At 42.4% G+C, this 22,852-nt stretch overlaps 1 protein-coding gene across 2 annotated transcripts in view; it reads left to right on the forward strand.

The window, feature by feature from the left end:
- The window catches only part of ERBB4 (erb-b2 receptor tyrosine kinase 4), a 577,762-nt gene that overhangs the window by 545,280 nt on the left and 9,630 nt on the right, over window positions 1-22,852 (forward strand). For both annotated transcript variants that reach the window (XM_053982239.1, XM_053982236.1), the window contains exons 21-25: window positions 3,839-3,994; window positions 7,022-7,097; window positions 9,083-9,229; window positions 10,472-10,569; window positions 13,711-13,881. In XM_053982239.1, the coding sequence (XP_053838214.1) occupies window positions 3,839-3,994; window positions 7,022-7,097; window positions 9,083-9,229; window positions 10,472-10,569; window positions 13,711-13,881 (648 nt within the window). The remainder of the gene's footprint in view (window positions 1-3,838; window positions 3,995-7,021; window positions 7,098-9,082; window positions 9,230-10,471; window positions 10,570-13,710; window positions 13,882-22,852) is intronic.

The raw sequence follows: 22,852 nt of genomic DNA on the forward strand, positions 1-22,852 counted from the left end.
ACATATGTTAAACTTTAGTTAATGATTCAACACACTTCAGTTCATCTCTAGCAATTATCCCAAAAGGACTTTGCATTTAATGACTTACATACCTGTTTGAATTCTGTCCTGAGTAATGAATATCTTTTTTTTTCTGGAGATGAAATCCAGGCACTTGAGGGAAGGAGCTTTCAGGCAAGAGTTGCAGTTCAGAGTTGGGCATTCCCTGCACAGTAGCTGCCACTTTTGAAACAAAACTAGAAGCATCCTCAGAAGAGAGGTGGGACTCCAAAAAGTCCAGGAAAGTGAAGGAAGTCAAGTTAGGTTAGGTCAGGAAGTCAAGTTACAGCATCTGGAATAGTCTGTGCTCACACCTCTGACACTCTGAGCTCTACAAATGGAGGCTGTGCTTCCCCCAGAAACTGGGAGGCAAATTACAGCAAAAAAAAAGTAGAACTGCTTATACTAAAGTAAAGGAACATCAAATTATGGCCACAACTTCAAGGCAGATCTCAAACCTGTGATTTGCCAGAAAAACTTCATTTTCCTTTTTTAAAAAATCCTTTTATTCCCCCATTTCCTTCACCAGCTTAGCTTTGGTGATACTTCCACAGCACTGGAAATCCTAATATTTTATGAACCTAATTTTATGTTTTCTCCACTGAAGTTCAGCACTTGGAAAGATCAGAAAGCTGTCCCAGATCATTGTCTTCTCTTGTGCCGTGGATTTTTTGACACAAAGTCTCCTTTCCACTGTCCAACTTCCATTTATTGCCAGCACATTTTCTCATTTTCAGGTCTGATATGTTTTCTTGTGAAAAGAGCAAACCTGAAGTGACCATTCCAAAGCTGTCACAGTGCCAGAGAATTTATAAACACTCCTTAATAAAATTGCAGAAGATCTTTTTTCATAGCTCTTAACGAATAACTTTGTTCAACTCATAAAATGTCCTCCTGGTTTTCTCTCATGGTTTTTTTTTAGGTGGGGATGCCACCAACTGTGTATTTTTTATCATACTTCTGTATCATATTGAAAGATTAAAGATTCAAATAGAGCTTTTTTCCCCTGCCAGGCTCAAAAATGTCTTCAGATAGTGGTTCTCTGATTAATATATGTTTAGGCAGTATTGCTGCAGTGAATACTGTAGGATTCCCTTTTTTAAATTTTTTTAATTTTTTTTTTAATTTTTTTTTCCTTTCACTTGGATAGTCTCATTTGTTGAAAATATATACATACATATATGTGTGTATATATGTATAATATTATATATATATATATGTTATATATATATATTCTTTTATGCTTCTGCACCCACATTTAAAGCTTTTTGATAGGGTATCAGGAAAATGAAACATGGCTCCACTGGGTATTCCCAAGAGGATTTACATTTCCTGCAGACCATGGGCTCTGCAGAGGATTTTGTAGCTGCCAACCAACCCTACAGGGGCTGGTTTTGGCTTTTAGATATCACAGGGGGGAGACAGCCCTAAAAAGGTTGTTTGACAGAGGTGAAGCAAACTGCAGTGATCCACAGGCAGGTATTTCTGCCCTCTTTCTGGACAGAAAACAAAAGAAAACCAGCTGAGCAGCAATGCAAGGTGTTGGTGATTACACATTTTTCTAGTTCTTGAGAGAGTGTGGGGTTAGGATGAATGAAATATAATCTTGCTAAAATGATACTAAATAATAGCACAAAATTGGAATAAATGGAAGTGAATTAATAAACAGTGACATGTCCTAAAGCTTTAGCTTATAGCTTTAAAAAAATGCTTGAAATTCAAGATAGTTAAATTAAAGACCAAAGAGGCATGGTTGGGAATTTGGTTGTGTAACTCTTCCAATGAAGGATGTTTTTGCACACCTTCCTGCCATCATTAACTAGAAACAGGAGGCTGAAGCCTTGGTACAGGTTTTGATTTCCACAAGACAAATTCTGTATTTTCATTTTGGCCAAAGCCATCTGCAACATTTTCATATTGTTTCAGTGCTGATAGGTACAAGTATTAAAGATTATAATTTTATTTGGGCCTGATATATTCTGATGCCAGCAGAATTCCCTCATCAATGGTATCACAGTGTGATTCTTGTGTGCCTCACAATTGTTTAGCCCATGAGATTTGTCTCTTTTTCTAGCACTTTTAATTTGAAGTCAAAAAACATTGATGTCAAAAAACATGATTCTTTTAAAGACTTACAATTCTGATGGTCAAAAGCCAAAAATATTGATTTGCACTTGGCAGGAGGGTGTGTTTGCTTCAAACAGCAGTGCTTCTAAAGAATAACTTCAGTTGCTTTATGCCAAAGAGTCCCTGTGTCCTCTTTAAAATCCCTTCATGTTGACTGCATGAAAAACTGTTTATGCCAAGCATTCTCCCACATATTTCCAAAGCTTTTACTGGTATTTGCATTGAAATTTTTCACCTAAAACCAGTTTAGGGCTCCATTTGATGCTTTTTGTATAGACATCCACTTTCATAGAATCCTTGAGGTGGAATGGACTTTAAAGCCCATCCAGTTCCACCCCCTGCCATGGGCAGGGTTACACCTTCCACTATCCCAGGCTGCTCCAAGCATGTTTTGATGTTTTCTACTCCAAGCCCCATCCAGCCTGGCCCTGGGCACTTCCAGGGATGGGGCAGCCACAGCTTCCCTGGGCATCCTGTGCCAGGGCTGGGTCCAGAGAGCATGGGGGGCAGGTACCTGTGAGCTCCTCAGGCTGTGGAGGGATAATAAAATCTGGCCCATGGCACTGAGTAATCTGGTTATTTTAATCACTACATGTGACTCTCTGAATTATCATCTGTATTATGGGATAATATGATCTCTTTGGTATTCAGCAATGACTTTTTAAAAATTATCATATATATTATACAGAGCTAATATATTAAGAGATACCTTAAAGGCAATTGTCAAGTGTGTGATTTCATTTCTCTAAGTTCTAATAATGGTGGTTAATGTCAGAAATGCCTTTTAATGAAATTATAGGCTTGTAACCCTGCCCAACTATCCTTTGTGTGTTATATAATTAATAAGACCAAGCTTTGGTGTTGATCCCAGTGTCACAAAGCATGGTGCAAATTTCCATACTGGTGGTGGATGGTTAGTCTCCCATCAGAATAAGAATAAGGTTAAGGCCAAGCAGTTTGAGTGTATGTTACCTTATCTTTAAAGGCAGCTGGATGGGCTTGTTAACAGAATATACTTCTAACAGAATATATATGCTCATAAAAAAAGGGCCATTGATCTAATGCCTTATTATAATACTACAGGCAATATTTTAAGGGAGTGAAAAGGTGAGGGAGTTGCAGCACTTGGAATAAAGAATTGTGTTCCTTCTAATCCACTGAGGATAGTGAGAATTTGTGACCAACTTAAAAACCATTTGAAGATGGACAAGAATCTTTGCCTTGAATTAAAGACACTTGTCTGGCATGTGACAGAGCTGGGATTGTTTCCCAGTGTGGTCTAATTTCTGGGGGACTTTGGCTAAATTGATTATTTTTTATGGTCATCACATTTCCTGTCTGAAGAGCAAGGGCCATAATATTTCTTTTCTTTGTCTCACATTTCCAGATCTTAAGCTTGCTGAAGCAAAAGAGCTATCTATATGTTATTTTGTTGGTTTTTTTCTCTTTGGTAATTGAATCTTATAGAATCATTCATACTGGACTAAGTCAAGGTCATCTAATCCTGCCTCTGTTCAGAGCAAGAGCAATGCTGAACTTCTGCCCTCTAGGCCATTTTCTCATTGTAAATACTCATAATTGAACCAGCCATTTTACATGTCACCAGTGAAAGTTAGCTCTCCAAAACCATGTAAGACATATTAGCATTACTGTACTGTTCTTATTCCTTCAGGGAATGATGTACCTGGAAGAGAGGAGACTCGTGCACCGGGACTTGGCAGCCCGTAATGTCCTGGTGAAATCACCAAACCACGTGAAAATCACCGACTTTGGCTTGGCCAGACTTCTGGAAGGGGATGAAAAGGAGTACAATGCTGATGGGGGAAAGGTGAGCACTGAACATGTCTGGAGATAAATCTGCCATGCTGTGACAAACCTCCTGAAGTTACTCCTTGGGTCGGTGTGTCCCTGTGGGACTGTTGTCTGTGTGAGAGAGTCTGTCAGTGACTGAGCAAAGCCCTGCCTTGCAGAAGAACTCTGGTGTGAAAGCACACATAAAGGCTGCTTGTTTTTTGCACAGTGAGCTTCTCCAGGCATTGAAATATAATTGCACGAGCAGTTTTCACACTCAGAGTTAGCTTTTTTTTTCACATGCTCCAGTTTGTGTTTTGTTTTGAACACTTTGGTTCAATGAGTGATGGATGTTCTGGGGCATTCCTGCCCAGCCCCTTTCTCTGGCCAGTATACACCTCAACAACATGCAGTCCCATTTTCCCAGACAGGTAATTTTTGTGAAAACAAAAGGGAAGGCCACAGAACAAGAGAATTCAGCTCTTCTATCACATTGGAAGAGCCTGCATATGTTATGTCATGTGCCCACCTCTTCAATACCATGCTGAATGCCAGGCCACTAAAAGCCAGCCTGAGGATAATTTTGAAACCAGATCTTTTCCCCTATTACTTTCCAGCCAACCACACCATGGCCATGTAGTGCCTTACCTCATTTCTGCCAATTTCAGATTAATGCATGATAAAATTCAGAAGGCAGTAAGTACATCGTGCTTCTGGCTGCTCCCTAAACATCTTGAAATTCCCCATTTCGATCTGTCACAGAATCCCACCTGTCAGTCCTTTTCCTGGATGTTCAGTTTGCTTTCTGTCTCTTTGCAATCTGTGTTTTTTTGTGCTCGCTCGTGCCCTTGTCTGGGACAAGCAGCTGGTGCCAGTGTGTGCTGTTCTCTGGGATGAGCTGCTGCCTTGTTTGTGCGGCTGCTGCCTGTGGATCACCTGGCCAGGTCAGTCAGGGAGGTGAAGAGCTTGAGAGAAGCCACCAGTGCTTTCCAACTTCCCCATGGAAAGAAACCTCCTGGCAGGGAAGGTGGTGTTTTGGCAGCTTCCCCTGGTTCCCTCATTTCTGTAATCCTCTTCTTGGTTACCCTCAGCCTCTTCCCTCCATCTGACAGTGAATGACAGAAAAAGAGTTGATCCTTGCAAACCAGCTGTTCCCTGGCAGCTGTGTCTTGGACTTGTTACCCTGCTGAGAGCTCTGGAGTAGGATTTATGGCAGATGTGTCACTTCCCAGGTCCAGAAAAGCATCCTGTGAAATCAGTATTGAGAGCATGCTAAGGGAGGTTCAGACTGGACAATCAAGTGGTTGTCAATAGAGGTGGTGCAGTTTCCATCCCTGAAGATTTTCAAGTCCAGACTGGGCAACTTGGCCTAATCTCCTAGGTAGCTGAACCTGCTGTGAACCTGAGGTGGGACTAGAGGCCTCCTGAGTCACTTCCAACCTGAGTTATCCCATAGTGAACAAGAGAGCTTTGCTCCTTCAGCGACTGTTCACATCTGGGATACAATGGGAATGAAATCAATGCACTTCTGCAGAGTTTAGTGGGGGAGGATGAACTGTCTTTGCAAGAGTTAAGGCAGCCTTTATTACAAGGTGCTATTTTTGCCATAACTCTATAGGTTGTGTTCATTAGTGAACTTCATGGAAGGTAGTTTCATAAGGGTTTGAATGAAGACACATCCTCTGCTTTTACACCCACCATCTGTTCAGATTTTGCCTGCAGTTACTCATCCCTTTGGTTTATTCCAGTACCTCTTCCATGGTTCCAAATTGGAGGCAACCCATAGGAGTCCCTCCCTGCCAGGTAAAAATCTCCTAAGTGCTTGTCCATGAGAAATTCACAGACTGCAAGGTTGTGATGCCTTGTAAAAGCTGACCTAGAACAGAGGCTAGATGGAGTTAAATAATGAAAGGCCTCAATGGATCCACCTTGGGCAGCACAAGAGCCCAGCCAGGGCTGCACCCAAGAGGAACCAAAATGGTCACAAAATGGATGACCAGTCACAGGGTCTCTCACTTTTATAAGTTCTGCTCCATTTGCATATTGGAGTTAATTGTCTAATTATAGCTTTAGGTTATGAAGTCCCATCCTTCTTGTTTTTCTCTCTCCAGTCCACACTGTTTGTGCTCTTGGGCCTGAAATGTGGATCATCTGTCCTTAGTCCCCAGCTAGAGAAGGAATTGTTTTGTCTCCCTGCTCTGTGAAGAGAGCTCACCATCCCCTAATATGAAGCCCAGACCCACCCACTAAAGCAGCACAGAATCTGAAAAATATAAAAGCTAAAACCTGAGGCATCAGGCTGTGCCTGCTGGGCCCAGCTCAGGAATGGGAAACACCATGAATCCCATTTTAACAGGAACTCAGGAGGATGGGCTGGAATGCAGGAATGAGGTTTGGTTTGCCTGCACACCCTTCTCTGTCAGAAGAGATGATTCCATGACACAGGAATGAACGTGGGGTGCTGACTTCGTTTGGGGAGCGACTTTTCCCACTGCTGTGCTGATACAGAGAACTGGGATGGCTAAGTTTCTAACAGATATTAGGAGTTAACAAAAAAACACTGCAAATTCTCCTCATTGCCTGTTTACCATGGTGATGATGGGGATGGTGAAGTGTCTTGGTCACTGCATTGTAAGCTGGCCTCATTAGAGAACAGCTGAGGTAGCAGTGTTGCTATCTCACTCAGATTGCAGAGATTCCACACTGTTAAGGAAAAAAAGCTTCTGGATTCCACCTTCTCTGCTGCACTTCAGATTTAGGGGAATTTTATGCCATTTTTGTGTTGATCCCTCTTTTATGTTCCCTTGATGAAAGCACAGGTTATTCCATTACTTCTGAATCTGTAAATATCACAAGTTCTACAGGTAACTGGTTCATCTTTCCCACCTCCAAGTTTTATGAGGCACAGCCCCATTCTAGAGGGCAGGAACAGCCATTTCCTCTGTTTTTTTTCAATCTCACCATTGAAGGAGGGAGGGAGAAAGTTGTTTGTCTTCATACAGGATCTGTTTGTATTGTTTTAATAATGTATTTCTAAGGTTACACTTCTCTTGTCCTTCCCTAGATGCCCATTAAGTGGATGGCTCTGGAGTGCATACACTACAGGAAATTTACCCATCAGAGTGATGTGTGGAGCTATGGTAAATCTTCATATCATTAATTTAAAAATTTGTGTCTTTTAAAGCATTAAACCAAGTTGTGTTAAAGTATGTTAAAGATATCCTCTTTTCTTAAAGGAGTTAATTCCAGAGGCATTTGCTCTTCAGGTTTTTTGTTTTCCCCCTTTAAATGTGTAACTCTAAGCAGCAATTGTTACTGTCTCCTGTGTTACTTCCCTGCTCACTGAAATGTATTATCATGATGTTCCCCGCTGGGGTGAGTGCCTCCAGGTGGGGTCTGGTAGCAGTTTGGCTGATTATTATGACAGAAGAAGACCTCTTTCAGCTTAGCCATGGATTCATAAAAATACAGCTGCAGGTCACAATTTTCAGCAGTCTTTGAAAAGCTCAACTCTAAAAGCCATGAATGTCAAAAAACATTTTCAGGCTTATGGGACTTTCTCTACCTAGAGTCAGATAAAAGGGAATTTGTCATAATACAGAGCAAATATGGCAAGAGAAAGAAAAGGAAGAGACAAGCTCTCCAAACTAACTAGAACAAGCATCTATTTAATTTCACAGATAACTTGGGAATTGGTGAGCTACACACGCTGAGAAAAAGTCATATTTGAGAAATGAGGTGTTCGTTCAGTGTTGCTAATGGTTATTCAGATGAGCTGTCTGCCACATCTGCTGAGGTCTCTGCCTGTTTATCTGGTATAGCTATTACTAATAAAATCATGTATACCTTTGTAAATGGAAATTTGCAGCAACGTCTGGGGCTATGGAGTCCTATTTGCATTTTCTGTTGCCATATCATTTTGAACCAAAAGGGTGCACAGCTCTATTCATTACTCATTTTTACCTGTGGGTAGCAGCAAAAGACACTGTTTGCTGTGGCTGGGTAGCTGTCCTCTTCTAGTCAGCTGAAAAGAGCCTGGGAGAGTTCAATTGATCTTGTAAAGCTGCTCTTTCTCTTCAAATTCTATATACCCTGGATCACTCCGGAAAAAATATGTCTTCATTTATGAAAGTCATTTTAAATGCAGGAAGCCCAGAACGTCTATAATCAGAAAGGAAAAGACCATAAACATTTGACAGTAGTTAACAATATTAACAATAGTTATTTCGTATCAGCAAGGAGATGAATGAGGGTGAAATAAATGTGGTTTACTCATGTGGTAATTTTGCCCATCACTTTTCACATTAGCATGACAGTTGTCAAAATATGGTACTGATCTGAGGCATGCTTAGAATGACCTTTGCAATACAAATAAAAGTTAAACAAAACAGTGTGAAAACAGCATTTTCAATATTTAAGATTCTGTTCAGGCACAAATTCTTTTACTTATGATATATGATCTTTATTTCCAGCTCTGAAGCCAAAACAAATCCTATGGCTTTTCTGAAAGAGAATCTTTGTAGTGCAGCACTATGATAAACTCAGATCCATAAGGTGATTTAAGGGAAGAAATGATAGCAGTGGCTGTGAATGGCTTCCAAGGCAAAGCCAGTGACCTAATGTTACTCAGTGCTGTACCTTTGTGGGAAATCGATGCTCTCCTTTAGGGAACATCTGTGCTTTTCCCCCTTTAAAATAATAGAGTACATCAGGCACTCATTTCCCTTTTTGATAAAAGAGTGTGATGCATTCTTTTGTTATTGCACCCATTTACTTTACCACCCTTCATTTGTCTCAGACCTTTCTCATGTGCCTCAGGTCTATCATGCCATTTCTTACAGCAATAAAAATGGGGGAAGTTGTATCTGAACATTGCCACAAAGCGCTGTTTGACCATTTTCCAGAGTTTTTAAGTGGCATACTGTCATGGTTTAAGCCCAGATGGCAGCTAAGCACTGTGCAGCCACTTGCTCAACTCTTCCTGTCCCCCCAGTCCAAACTTCAGTGTTTTTCCAGGCACTGGTGGAGAAGAAGAGATTACAGTCCAGAGCTGAGCCAGGCTACTCTGCTGTGAGGGAATCTGAGCAGTGTGACCCCAAACACTGACACTCTTTCTTCTGCCCAGGAGTGACCATCTGGGAGCTGATGACCTTCGGTGGGAAGCCATACGATGGAATCCCGACTCGAGAGATCCCTGACCTCCTGGAGAAGGGAGAGCGCCTGCCCCAGCCCCCAATCTGCACTATTGATGTTTATATGGTGATGGTGAAGTGTAAGGAATTGTCACTTTTGATACCCCTGTGCTGGCTGCAAGAGGGACCCTGGTTTAGAACATTTGCATAGGTAGTCTCCAACAGAGCTGGGAAACAGGGCAAGCTGCTGCTGCAAAACAAAAGCTTCCCAAGGCACTGTAAATTCCATTTAAACACTGTCTGCACATCTTTTGCAGTTTTGCATTTGTTAGCTATGAAGGGCCGAGTTAGCTCAGCCTCTTATTACTGTCAGATATTATCTCATATTCTTGCTGTGAAGTCAAAATTGTATGATTGTTACTGTAAACCCTTGTCATTTCCATGACAATTGATTCTGATGTAAAAAAGATAGTATTTAAAATAATTATGGCACATGGATACCCAGCCAGAGAAGGTTGTGAGGAGAAATCCCGTTTCTAAATATCGAGGAAAGAAATCACAAAGGTTTTATTGTTGGTAGCAAGAATGATGATTGCAATAGTAATAATAAAAAGTAAAATTAATAGAAGAACTGCTAGAGAGAGGATTATTTTTTTATCATTCTTAGTCCAGTACAAAAATTTATGAATATTTTTACTCTAGTAAAAAAGGAAAAAAGTCTGCACATGGTTTCTTCCAACTTTTTTATCTCCAAGATACCCCCTCTAATGACAGTATCCTCCAAGGTTATGCTTCTAATTTAAAAAGAATTAGAAATATCTCTCTGATATTTCTGGCTTAATTTAAGTGAGATTAACATACAGACATCTCATCCATCATATATACTCCTTTCCCTTTTGCTTTGTACACAAAAGCCCTGCAAAAAAAAAAAAAAAAAGGAAAGGACAACTACAAGTAAATAAGTATTTTCTGAAAAGAGTTGTACTGTGCATGGAGGTGTGGAAATTAAATTGTGCAAAGGCTTTGTTGAATGCAAAAATATCCCATGTGGTGAGATACATCCTTAATAAAAGTCAGTCAGTGCTGATATCCAAGTGTGCAAGATGGAGAAAATTGCAAGGTGGTGTTGCTATCTCTGGGACCAAGAGGAGCCCAGCAAATTAAGGAAAATTCCATGCAGTAAGGAACAATCTAGCCTGGCCAAAACCAGGTGTTTCCCCTTTTATGCATCATAGAATTGTGACTTTCCATTCTTCTGGGTTCTTTATTGCAACTTTTCTTTGGGCCAGAGCTATCAAGCACTTCAAACTTGTGCATTTGAAAAAACAGAATGATTTCCACCCTTGACATTTAGCTGGGTTTTTTTCTCATCTTTCTTCCAGGCTGGATGATTGATGCTGACAGTCGGCCAAAATTCAAGGAGCTGGCTGCTGAATTCTCTAGAATGGCTCGAGACCCTCAGAGATACCTGGTAATTCAGGTGAGCAACCCTGCAGCATCACAGGGGTGGGAAAAACAATTTTTTCTGCAACACCCAACTCTTAGGGGCGTTGCCTTTGAATGTTTTGAAGTTCAAGATGCTCTTGAACCTAAAGCAAACAGTGACCACAGTGTTATACAAGCATGAAGTAGAATGGACAGTGTCAGTATAATAATAATAATAGTAATAATAATAATAATAATAATAATAATAATAATACAATCTGAAATTCATTTCCTAAGCTCATGTTTATGAGCACATATACAGTCCCTGCCTTCACAAGCTGCTCAGTGCTTTGCATTCCCACATGAACAAATTACAAATTTTGTCCATTGGCAGACAGTGGATCTATTTTTAGAGCAAGGACTTCCTTGGTTCTAAAATTGATTAGGCTGAGTCTTTTCCCTGCACTGCTGAGATCACAAGCAGGATTCTTTTCACAACCTAAACATGAAAGTTTCTTAAAAGACAGGGAGTTGTGTCACACTGGTAGCTCTAATGCTAGGGAGGAGCTTCCCTCTCAGTTCTCCTTACACTCTGAGGGCTCTGGAGGCTTCACATCCCTGTGACAGGGCTGTGAATGGTTCATCCTTCATGGTTCATCCCTGAAACTGCCCTGTGGCAGCTGGTGAGCACAGGAAGCTGGAGCTAGCTGTGTGTGCCTGAGCACACGTGTCCTTCACTAATTCTGTGGCAGCCTAGACCTGTGCATGTGTTTATTGCAGCTCAACTCCAGCCACAGAAGGTGTAAGGGTCTCAGGTAAGGGCCCAGTGTGTGAGCAGTTCAAAAGAGAATGAAAACCTAAAAGTGAGGTGATGGTGTGTCTTAGTTTGAAAAGACAGGTGTCTGCTAGGGAAGGCAGGAGCCTCCCCTGAAATGGAAAATGTAAACCCCCTCCCTCTGAATTATTATAATTTTAAAATTAAGGGGCTCTCAGGCAAAGATATGGGGATAGGAGTAACAGTTCTTTATTTGGGAAGAAAATAAAAATAAAATTTAAAAAGCAGTAATACAGAACAACATTGACAGAGTCAGAACAGGCCCTGGCACCCTGTGGGTCAGGGTGGTGGCAGCAGTGCCATTCCATGGGGGCTCAGCCCTCCTGCGGTGCCAGCTGTGCTTCTGCTGGAGCAGGATCCTGGACAAGGCTGGAGTTTTCCTCTGAAGCTCCAGGGCTGCTGGAGATGGGCCTGGGCTTCCTCTGGGAATGCAGTGGGGAAGAAAGCTGCTCCTCTGGGAATGCAGTGGGGAAGAAAGCTGCTCCTCTGGGAATGCAGTGGGGAAGAAAGCTGCTCCTCTGGGAATGCAGTGGGGAAGAAAGCTGCTCCTCTGGGAATGCAGTGAGGAAGAAAGCTGCTCCTCTGGGAATGCAGTGGGGAAGAAAGCTGCTCCTCTGGGAATGCAGTGGGCAAAGGCTGCTGTGGTGTTGCAGGAGTCAGATTGGATCCAGGTAGGAATGCTTGGCTCCTCCCCCTGGGCAGAGCATCTCCCCATGGGATGATGGAATTTTCTCAGCCATGCAGGGACACTCAGTGGCCATGAACAGAAGAGATCTCCTGGAGGGAGGATTGGTTGTGGGAGAGATAAAGAAAACTGCCCAATGAACAGGAGAGAACTGCCCCAGCTCTGACAGATGGTGGTAGAATACACACCCCCAGCCACATCTTCCAACCTAAGACATGGTGAAACACCAGAGACAGAGCATGGGAATAGCTTGATCCAGAGAATGATATTCTCATGCTCTATCTCATGCTGTATCTGCTCCACATCATGCAGTACAGGGCAGAGGTGCCCTGAGCTGATCCTCAGCTCCACACTGATGTAAGGATTCCTAGTGCAAGAGCCTCCAGGAGTACAGCCAGTGCCACTTCTTGTCTCCCAAATGGGTCCAGTGCCAGTCCCACAGTGTAGTGTTTGATTTCACTGGGTAGAGCTGCCAGATGGCTTGTGGCGTGTTCCTGCACACTGTGAATCATCCTGCTCTCCTTCAGCTTCAGCACAAGGGAAATATGGTTGGAAAGTGAAATACTAGTCAAGAGGAATTTTGGTGCTGAATGAGAATTCCTCTTGCAGTATTCCCCATTGTGGTAAATTGAAAGTTCAGCTGATCCTGGAAAAATCAGTCTGATTAAATGGCTTTGTTAGACAGGACGTTTTTCCTTATTCCAAAGAATGAGAATATTGTCTTTCCTCCATTTCTCCCCCTGCCCTTCCCTCCCCTGTTGCATGGTCTGGTGGGTGTTCCACCCTCTCTCCAGTGCTCCTTGCAGACAATGTGAGCTCCAGGAGGACAAACCAGGGTCACTGCATTGCACTGGTGCCTCTGCCATCACCGCTCCCATCCCTCCCAGGTGCAATCAACAAGGATAAAGCTGCTGTTGAGCTTTCAAATGGGTCTGAATGCACCCCACAGCACAGCCATCATTCCCTGCTGGATTCCACATGGGGCATTGTAATCCTTGAGGAGTGGGAGGCCACTGTCCAACCAGCCAGTGGAGTTTAGCATTGTTTCTATAGGTGTTTGTGGCATGGGCTGCCTTTTGTGGTGTTTTGTGGCACCAGTAAGGTGCAGCCAGGATTTCCCTCTCCAGTTCCTAGGTGTTATTTCAAGGCACTGGTATTCCCTGGTTTGATTTTTGTTGTTTTCAGCTCTCTTACATTCTGCAGAACTTTCCATACAGATAAGAGAGAAATTTACCCTCTAAGTCCCTTAAAGTGCAGATTAAAATGAAGCAAACATCCAGACACAACAGTTTCCTTGTTATTCCCCACCCTTCCTATTTGAGCCTAAATGGCTGAGATATTTCACAAAATATGTCAGAACTTGGGTCAGAAACTGATTTTGTATGGAAAAAAGAGAGAAGAACGAATAAAAGCTCAATCACAAGAATGCCAAAAACATGGTTTTGCTTGATTTGTGCAGTTACTCCCTTTTTGTCATCATATTCCCAGTAAAAAAAAAACCCAACAAACAACAAAACAAACCCACAAATTATGTGGATATAGTGCTTTTGAACAAACAAAGCAGCATGTGTGGTCCCTGCAGCCTGGCTGCCAGGGCATTTGGAAGGCTGAAATTCTCTCTTTGGGAAGTTAATCCATCTTTTGATGTTTTTCCTCTCTCAATACAATCTGTTCAGGGAGATGATCGTATGAAGCTCCCAAGCCCAAATGACAGCAAGTTCTTCCAAAATCTTCTTGATGAGGAAGACCTGGAAGATATGATGGATGCTGAAGAGTATCTTGTTCCTCAAGCCTTCAACATTCCTCCTCCCATCTACACCTCCAGGACAAGAATTGATTCCAACAGGGTAAGAGCAAGCTCTGACAGAAAATAATGGTTATTATAAAAGCACAGGTGAAGATTTGAGTACAGCGATCAAACAGAGGCCAGCACTGCCTTGGGAATTACAAGCTCCCATTGTAAGGAGAGTGGCTATAAAAATGTTGTCACTGGGCTCCCTGTTCATGGTGCCTCAGTGAATTCTAAATTAATAGCCCAGCCTTGAGTGAACAAAGGCTCAGCTTGAGCTGCCTGTCCTGAAAGCACAGCTGAGGCTCCTGAAGTCAAGCAGTGTTGCATCTGCACTGTGACGTGGCCAGGAAGGGCACAGCCCTGGTGCTGCCATCCTGTTGTCTTGGCAGGGCTGGCACTGAGGGCAGCTGGAATATGCAGATAATGTAGCTTTTGTGAATGGAGGCACATTTCCAAGCCAGCCCCTTTTCCTGTTTGCATGTGATGCTTTCCTAGCCCCCCTTCCCAAATGTGTGTTTGTGCTGAGCACATGGCAGATGCTGGCAGGCTGAGCTGTGCACCCTCCCTGTCAGGGGAGGAAATGCTCTTCCTTGTACATGGGGACTTGAGGCACAGAGAGTGTTCAGGGGAATTCAGCTCACAGAACTCCAGCCATCTGAGGGAGAGGGATACAGTCTGAGCTCTTCCCCCAGACTTCATTTCGTGGTTCTGGAGCAGCATGGGTGAACATTGCTTGGGCATTTCCAGTAGGATAAGTTCCTTTCTGGAACTTTCTTTACCCACCAAGTCCTGACAGCTGCAGAGCAGTCTCAGCCCTGCTGTAGGAGTTCTGGGGTGTTTAATCCTGTCCTACATGTCTGTGCCCTGCTGCAGGTGAGGAGCTAAGTCTGGAATCTGTTTTCCCTCCTCTGCCTGTTCCTGTGCTTGGCCCCAGCCCTTCAACAGTTCATTGCCACTCCTTCTCACATAACTAAGAGATGGTGAAATGCATTACTAATGTGAGGGCATTCACACAGGCATCAGGTGTGTTTTAACTAGGGACTTGTTTTCTCTGCAGCCTCCTTTTGGTCCAGAGTCACTAAGTAAAATAAGTATAGTCCCTTTGAAATGCTGCTGTTTATTCATGGTTTAGACACCTTTTGGACATTGATCCTTAGCTGAGGTAGTTCCAAATTCATACCCAGGTGTGATCTGAGTACAGCATGTGGGACAGGGAACAGGTTGAGTGAAAGAGCCAAGTGTATAACCTGAGCCAGTGTCCATGTCTGGCCATACCCTGCAGGAGGCTCCTTATCCTCTCCTGAGGAAATCAGTGCTTTCTGGGAGTAAGGAAGACAAAATCTGATCTTAATAGCCAGTTTGGAAGGAAATTGCTGCTGTTTTAAAGGCAAGGAAACTGGAGATGTCTGGATTCATGTAGCATTTCTCCTGTATCACTGAATGACAGTGAAGTAGGGACGATGCACAATTTAGCAATAAGTGAGAAACTTTCTTTTTGTGGCTACAAGTTAATAGATGGTGATCTGAAATAAGTCAGGTTTATTACTAGCTGTCTCTGGAGAGGTTGTTTCTTTTCCTGCCAGCTTCTGAGGAAAGAGGGAAGGACAGCAGTTACCTTTGGAAGGTACTCACTGTCACAGGGCTGTAAATCTCTGGAGCTTAGTTTGCCACAGTGGAGTTCTGCCATTTACACCAACACAGGGCTGAGAGGGCAGGGTCTGACACAGTGGATTTCTTATCTTCATCCCACTCCCATATCTGCTGGAAACACTGGGACACATTTAAAGAAGCAAGGCTTAGTAGAAAAATGTACTTTGTTTGAAAAATGTTGCTTTTTCAACAGCTCCCTTTGCCCTCTGTCTTTGGTACCAGCCCAGTTGAGGAGCCCACTAGAGCTGAGTGGATTCCAATAAAAACCCTAGAGTTAATATTGAAAGATTCATTTACAGAGTGTTATTTGGGCAGCCAGCATGGTCACTGGGATATTCATGGAATGAAAACAGAGGCATTTATTTTTAATATTATCGTTAGGGGTGGTAGTGGTGTTAGTACATGAAAATTTAAATAACTTTCACAAAGCCTTTTCCCAACTTCAAAGCACACCATTGCAGCTCTTTTCACACATGTGATCTTGAACTCAGCAGAGCTGCAGGAAAAGACCCCAGGCCTTATTTTTGCCATACAGAGAGACTCCATCACATTCTTGACATGAAGTCTCCTTTCCTCAGCTCACAGTTTCCCATCTTGGTTTGAAACTGTGATCCTGTACCACTAGAGACAGTGGGAGCTTTGCTTTGCAATTCAATTTTATGACAGTAACAAGACTGTATCCTCTTTTCAGCAACTTGCTGTGAGTTTTTCTCTGGCATTGTACAACAATCTAACATTTAAACAAAGCTGGAATTACCTTTTGCCAAAAGTTTGCAGTTTGTGAGCCAAGTTGTCTGACCCAGATCAGACAGAGAGGTCGGAGAGGGCCAGGCTGGAAGCTCTGCACTCCTGGTTTCCTTTGCAGAGGTTTTTTTTCTGGAGGTAATACATGTGTGCAGAAAGCCACATACATTTCTGTTGCCTTTGTGAAGCAGTCAGTTTCTTGGTACATTCACTATTCTTTTAGTGAGGATTGATTTAAACATGACACAATCATTCCTTTAAGGTAATAGTGCATCTGCTGTGCATAGCTCAGTACAGATGGATGCCAGCTACAGGAATCACATGGGACTGAAATGCTGTCAGAGCTCTCTATCTGCACTTGTCTGATTGTGTCTAGGTGTTTCCTTTGGATGGTCTCTGATTTATGCTTGTTTGGAGTAGTGCATATTGATATTGCACAAACTCATTATGGTGCTGCTGCAGCCATGGACACCAAAGGAAAGGATGCAGCTCAGGTAGTTTGTGTTCAGTGTGTCAGGCAAGTTGCATTCTATGGGAGATTGTGAGGCAGTGTGGTGAAGGAAAACACACAGACAAGAGCTACATGATCTCCATGTCATTTTCAGGGAATAAGAAGCATGAAAAACACTGTACTTCCCACTTTAGCTGTTCCAGTGGCAGCTTTAGTGGCCAAGGAATCCGTCAGGGCACTGTGCTCCTTCTCTGTGCTGGCAGTGTTGGTTGAATGTTCCAGCAGCACAGCTCCATGGGGACAGAAGTGGGCAGGAGGAAAGCAAGGAGATCACAAACCTTCTCACATGTAGGCTTTGAAGTCGAGGAATATCATCATTGCTGCTAGTAATGAGGGGATGGGAAGGTTTTCAGGCTAAGAACCATTTATTGCTCAGATTAACATCAGTCTCAGAGGCCCTGAGATTTTAAGGGAGCAAGCAGTTGGCCATAGCTCAAAGTAGTCACAAGTTCTTTGTTACAAGACAATATAGAATTTTCTAATCTAATGAAGAGTTGCCACAAGGTTTATTTTGCTTTTCTAACCTATCACCTTTACTTATTTCTACTGTACTGTGGATACTTTTGTCTGATAGGCTTTTGTTACACTTACACACTTTTGTTGCACTTTTGTTACACATATGCTTCTGTTACAACTTCTAGACTCTTAGCTACTCTACACAACCACACCCCTACATTCTAAACCCTTCACCATCTTATCAATACAGTTTCTTACTTACTTAAGGTATATTCTTACTTACAACTATAGAAACCTAAGTTTATGATTTTTCTACTTAATGTCTTTGTACTTTACTTTTACATCAATCCAAGCTCCTTCCAAGGCTGCAGATTAAACTCTTCAGTGTTCTGTTTTTCTGATTCCCTCAAAGGAACAAAGGAAGAACAGGAGCATTTACTTTCTCAGGAAAGCCCTGAAGTTTCCCTGTGGTGGTCTCAGGTCTAAATCCTTGCAACATCTTGGTGGGAGAGGCACCACTGGAGGAGGCTTGTGTAAAACACTCCCACCCATGGGAAGAAAAGAGCTATTTGGATGTGCATTAACACCACAGTGCTGCAGCCCATGGATAGAAGACTGGAGAGGGGGAAGGCTTCTGGGAAGTTGCCAACTCCCCAGGAAGTCTCACATCCTTCTTCCTCCAGGGGTTACAGAGATTTATGAAGCTACAAGGCTCAGACACAGTTCCAGCATTTCCATCAGATCCATGCTGGCTCCTGCTGGCATGTCCTTGGGACCTACCTGTGCATAGGCTCTGACCCTGACCTCTGTTTTGAAGTCCACTCTGAGACTGCTGCAGCTTTTAAATAAAAATTAGCATCCTAAGCTAAATTGAATTCTTTCATTGGATCTGAAACTCTTCAGCTGCAATTTTGTCTCTGGCTTTTTCCAGTTTTTATTTTCCACTGTCCAGAGATACTTCAGAAAAACAGAGTTTTAGAAGCTCAGTGCTTCTGAGAGATAAGCTGAATCCTCAGCAGTGTTTCCATGAGCACTAGTGCTCGAGTGTCCTGCATTCACATCCATTAGATGATTCATTCAGGTATTTCTAACGAGTTCTGTCCTGTGTGTGCAGAGATAATGCTAATACAGCAAGCACTCTGAGTGCCCCACGATGCTTTTTGCTCTAAATCCTTGGCTAATTCCTGATGAAAACTGCCTATACTGTTTATTGATGCTGTTCCTGTAATTTTATTCCATACACTGTACACCATGGAAGCTCCTGCCAACCCTGCAATTAAATACCAAGCAATTTTTTTTCAGAGATGTCTAATCCACATGTCCATGGAGACTCTCCTGCTTGGCTAAAGCAGACTGTGGGACACTGGGAGCCAGTTTTCAGTTCTCTGAGCAGGATCTGGTGTGCCACTGCAGCAGTCCTGGCATGGCCTTAGGTCTGGTAGTGCAGCATCCTTGCCCCTTGGCAAAGCCAGGAGGGAGTCGTGGGCTGACCATGGTTTCTCTTGTGTCCAGGGTTTAGCAGCACCTGGTCCCCATTTCTTTTCCTGTAAGAGAAGGGAATTAGGTGTTCCTGCCCAAGTCATTTCTCCAGGTGTGTCCTGGCCACATGGGACTGATGGCAGTAAAACTGCTTCATCTTCAAGTTAATCCAAAATGTATGTGAAGAGACCTCCAGGCTGTGTGGGGCCATTAAAAGCATTTTGTCCAGCCTTCTGGCAGAACATAGACAAGAATCTCTTGTCTCTTAATTTCTGCATCAAGTGCAGAAATTCTATTTGAGGTGGAGTTTGTCTCAGAAAGATTGTCTTGATTGTGTCAAGTAGGATGGAAAATACATCACAGTCTCACTGGGCAGTTAATGCTAACCCTTTAGCAGGGTTTGGATCCTGTTCCTGCCTGCCATGCACACTTTTTGTGCTAGATTTAAGGAGCTGCCAGCTATCAGAAATCTCTGGTTGTCATGGTGTGATTCTTGGGGTGTCTTGTGCAGGGGCAGGAGTTGCACTCAATGATCCTTGTGGGTCCCTTCCAGTTCAGGATAGTCTGTGATTCTCTGATTCTTCTGCTTAAATGGCTAAACAGGATATTAACATTTGCGTTGGCTGTTCAATGGTGACAACACAAATGTCCTTTTTTGGGTTTGTTTGTGGTGTTTGCCACCTTTCTGCTTCTGCAGAATCTTCCAAAAAAAATAATATGACCAAATCTTCCCCTAAATTTGATACCTTTTAGGGCAGTCTGTCCTAGTTGTGGTCTTCTTTAATTATTTCTATCCCTTTTCTTTAATTACTGCTCCTTAAAAGGTGATCAAAAATTTTCTGAAAATCTTAGTAGTCATTTTTTTGCCTCTGTCACTTCCTTATGCAAGTGTGGGAATAAAATTTCCAATGCCAGAACAGATGGTCTTGTAAATGAACTAGCCATTGATTCAAAGCATTTCACAGTGTTTCAGATGATTGCACTGAGTAACTCTATATTTGCTCTCTTGCTTCTTTAAAACTGCATGATTTCTTGGAGAAGTTTGTATGGAGCCCTTCTTCATGTCTTTTGCTAAACACTACATTTTGTGTATTTCCCTAGGAGAGCCTGCATTTACTGCCTTCAGACCTTTAGGGTAATTCTGAAAGTCCACCAAGCCCCCTTTCAAGAGCTCCAATTCCTCTTTTCTGCTAAGTTTTACTGACATTCTGGTGGTAGGAGGCTCCTGTCTGTTCTGCTTTTTGCATTAAGCACTTCCCAAGAGCTGTTAGTGTTTAGTTGGTGTCTGGCACACCATCACAAGTATTTTACCTACTTACTTTTTCTTCTGGAAAATTCTTCTGGGTCTGTTTCTAATCTTTGCTGAAAGTGTGGATAACACGAGGCCAGTCTTGTCCATGAGAAGCAGGAGATGAACCCAGACTAGTCAGCCTAATTTCATTGTTCAGGGTGAAGAGGTACTGAGAACAAGCATGCAAAAATACACTCTAAAATATATTATATGAAAAATTATTTTGGTCTTAATATTTTACATTAAAAAAATGAAAGCTTGTTACAAAATATGTGTATCTAGAACAGGTATTTAAATACCTTTTATTTAAATATGTATTTAAATACCTTTTTAAAATGTTGTAGTCTTGCTAGAGGAGAAAGGAAGAAAATTCCTATGGAGGACTCAAATGGAATAGATAATTCCTGGGTCTTCAGAGAGAATTCTTTGAAAGTGCTTTATTGCAATTAGTTTCTTGCTTTGCTGCCAGGCTGGCTGAAATCAGTGATATTTCTCAAGGAGTAAACTTTTCTCAGCCTGAACTGATTATCAGGACAGCTGGTCAAATTAACTCATGATTTTGCAGGGAAGTGCCTTAAAACAGGGATTTTTTAATGCATTTGCTATTTTCTGTCACAGACAGGCTTCTGTGTTCAGGCATATAGCTTTAGAGTCAGAGAAGAAGACAAAGAGTTAAAAGGCATAAAGAGTTGGAGACTTTTCTAAAGAATTGGATGGTATTTTGGCTTCTACAAGTTGTAAGATGGATTAATAACAAAACCACCACCTCACAGTACCTTCTGCAAGCTCAGTGGAACTGGTGGGAGCGGCTGGAGCTGTACATTGCTTCCATCCTTGATGTGTGACATGTAAATTCATTGAGCTTTAATACAAACTGGTTTAAAATCAGGCAGCATCTGCTTGATCCATGAATAACTGCTGGCTGTGTTCACAGTAAGGAGAGCTCACAGCTGATCCATTTTCTTTTCTATCCTGAAAAGAAAAAGTCAATAGATACAAAAAGAGTAAGTAATAAATATTTTTACACTGCACTGATGAGGCATTCTTGGAAAACAGCAAGCTAAACAACTCTACATAATTCAGTAGATGGAAAAGTGGACTGAGAGTCAGGAAATAATTATGAGAGACGGGAGAAAAATTTTTTTCTTTTGTGACAAGATGTGAAGCAGAAATTGTTAGTGGAAAATATCCATTTGTGAGGAACACTATTTGTGGTTTTCTTAAAATAGTAAAAGCACCTGAAAAATACAAGGGGGCATGATTTGCAGGTGCACCAGGCAGAGCTGCAGGGAGTTGCAGCTTAAAAACTTAAACACCAGTCTGGCCCCCAAGGTGGATGGGGAGTGCTCAGGGTCCCAGGGCAGTGGGACTCGTGGGATAATGCTTTGGCAGGACTCCCAGGTGGCAGGAGGACTAGAGAGCATCCTGTAAAACCAGTACTAAATACTGTACTTTCTAAACATAGAGGCAATGGAGCTAAATGCCAGCACAGCCTAAAAAATGCCCTTTGTTAGCCAGGGTAAAGAGTCTGTCTTTCTTGTTGAATGCTGCGGGAGGGGAGCGGAAAATAATTTTCAAAGCTATAAAAAGACTCTCCAAAAGATGCAGTTGGGAGAAGTGGGAGGAGGCACAGATGAAGTGTAGATTTAGAATGTTGAAAAATGATTATTTTATCCAAATCAGCTGGATGGTTAGTTCTTTAGACTATTATTGCCACCAGAACCTCAGCCCTGCTCTAAATCAACTCAGCATTTCATCAAGAAGCCTATTCTTTGCTTTAAGAGACCAAGAGTGCACAATTATGGGTTTCTTTTCCCCCTTGCATAATAAAATTGGGAGATTATCATCAAGTTTCTATTCAGATTTTAGGAAGGCTTTTTATTTTATTTTTAAAACTCATCTTTGTCTGTAAAAGCTCCCTGTTCAGGCCAGCATGTGGCAATGATTACTGCTGTAAAGGCTTCGATGGAGATGTGCTCTATTTCATTCTCAATGAGGGTTGATGGCATTTTGAGAGGCTCAGAATATCCTTTGATTACTGTATAAAAAAGGCTGGGGAAGATGGCAGTGCAGCATGCACATAGGAGGGGGCTGCTGCTGCTCCCAGGATCGCTCATCAACTTTCTTTTGTGCCTCTTTTTTTTTTTTTTTTTTTTTTTTTTTTTTTTTTTTTTTTTTTGTCTTCCATGTCACAATCAAAAATCATGGGCATGTTGTGGTTTTGGTCTTATTCTCCATCCTTTCCCTGTTTTGGGATTTGAAGCTTGAGGTTTGTACAGAAAAGGAGATGCTGCTGGTCCTGTGTTTTGGACAGCCCAGGAGCAGGAGCAGTGCTGACCCCTCTGTCCCACAGGGAATTGTTGGAACAGGTGGGAAATGGTACCTCATCCCTTTCAAATCGTGGGGAATTGGCTCAGTGTTAAAAGGTGCCATTTACTGTCTTGGAGAGTGTATTAAAGAAGAGTGACAGAAAGCTAGTCATGGGTGACAGGAAGGATGGGGGAGTCAAGGAGATTGAAAGGAAAAGATAGGCAATGCCAGCTGTCTCTGTTCCTGCTCCGCTCTCTGTTTGACACTCAGATGCATTAACACAAAGTAAAAGGCAAAGGGGAATCCTTGCACCTCCATTCCTGTGTCATGCTTAGATCAAAGTGCAAATTGTGCCAGCTGAAATCCGTTTGCCAGCCTCTCTGAAGGCAGGATGGAGGATGGGTGCAGGTTTCTGAGCTCCAGAGAACAGCTGGGTTTCTAAGCCTTTGGTGCCATACAGCAGAATGCTTTTATTCCCAGCCTGTGTATCAGGCTCACAGAGATGAGGCTACAGAAAAGCATTTCACCTACCTTTTCCTGTCAGTGTAACTGGATGCTGAGGTTTGTGCCCAAATTGGGCATCTC

Source organism: Vidua macroura, chromosome 7 (assembly GCF_024509145.1).
Source record: "Vidua macroura isolate BioBank_ID:100142 chromosome 7, ASM2450914v1, whole genome shotgun sequence".
In the NCBI taxonomy this organism is placed as follows: Eukaryota; Metazoa; Chordata; class Aves; order Passeriformes; family Viduidae; genus Vidua; species Vidua macroura.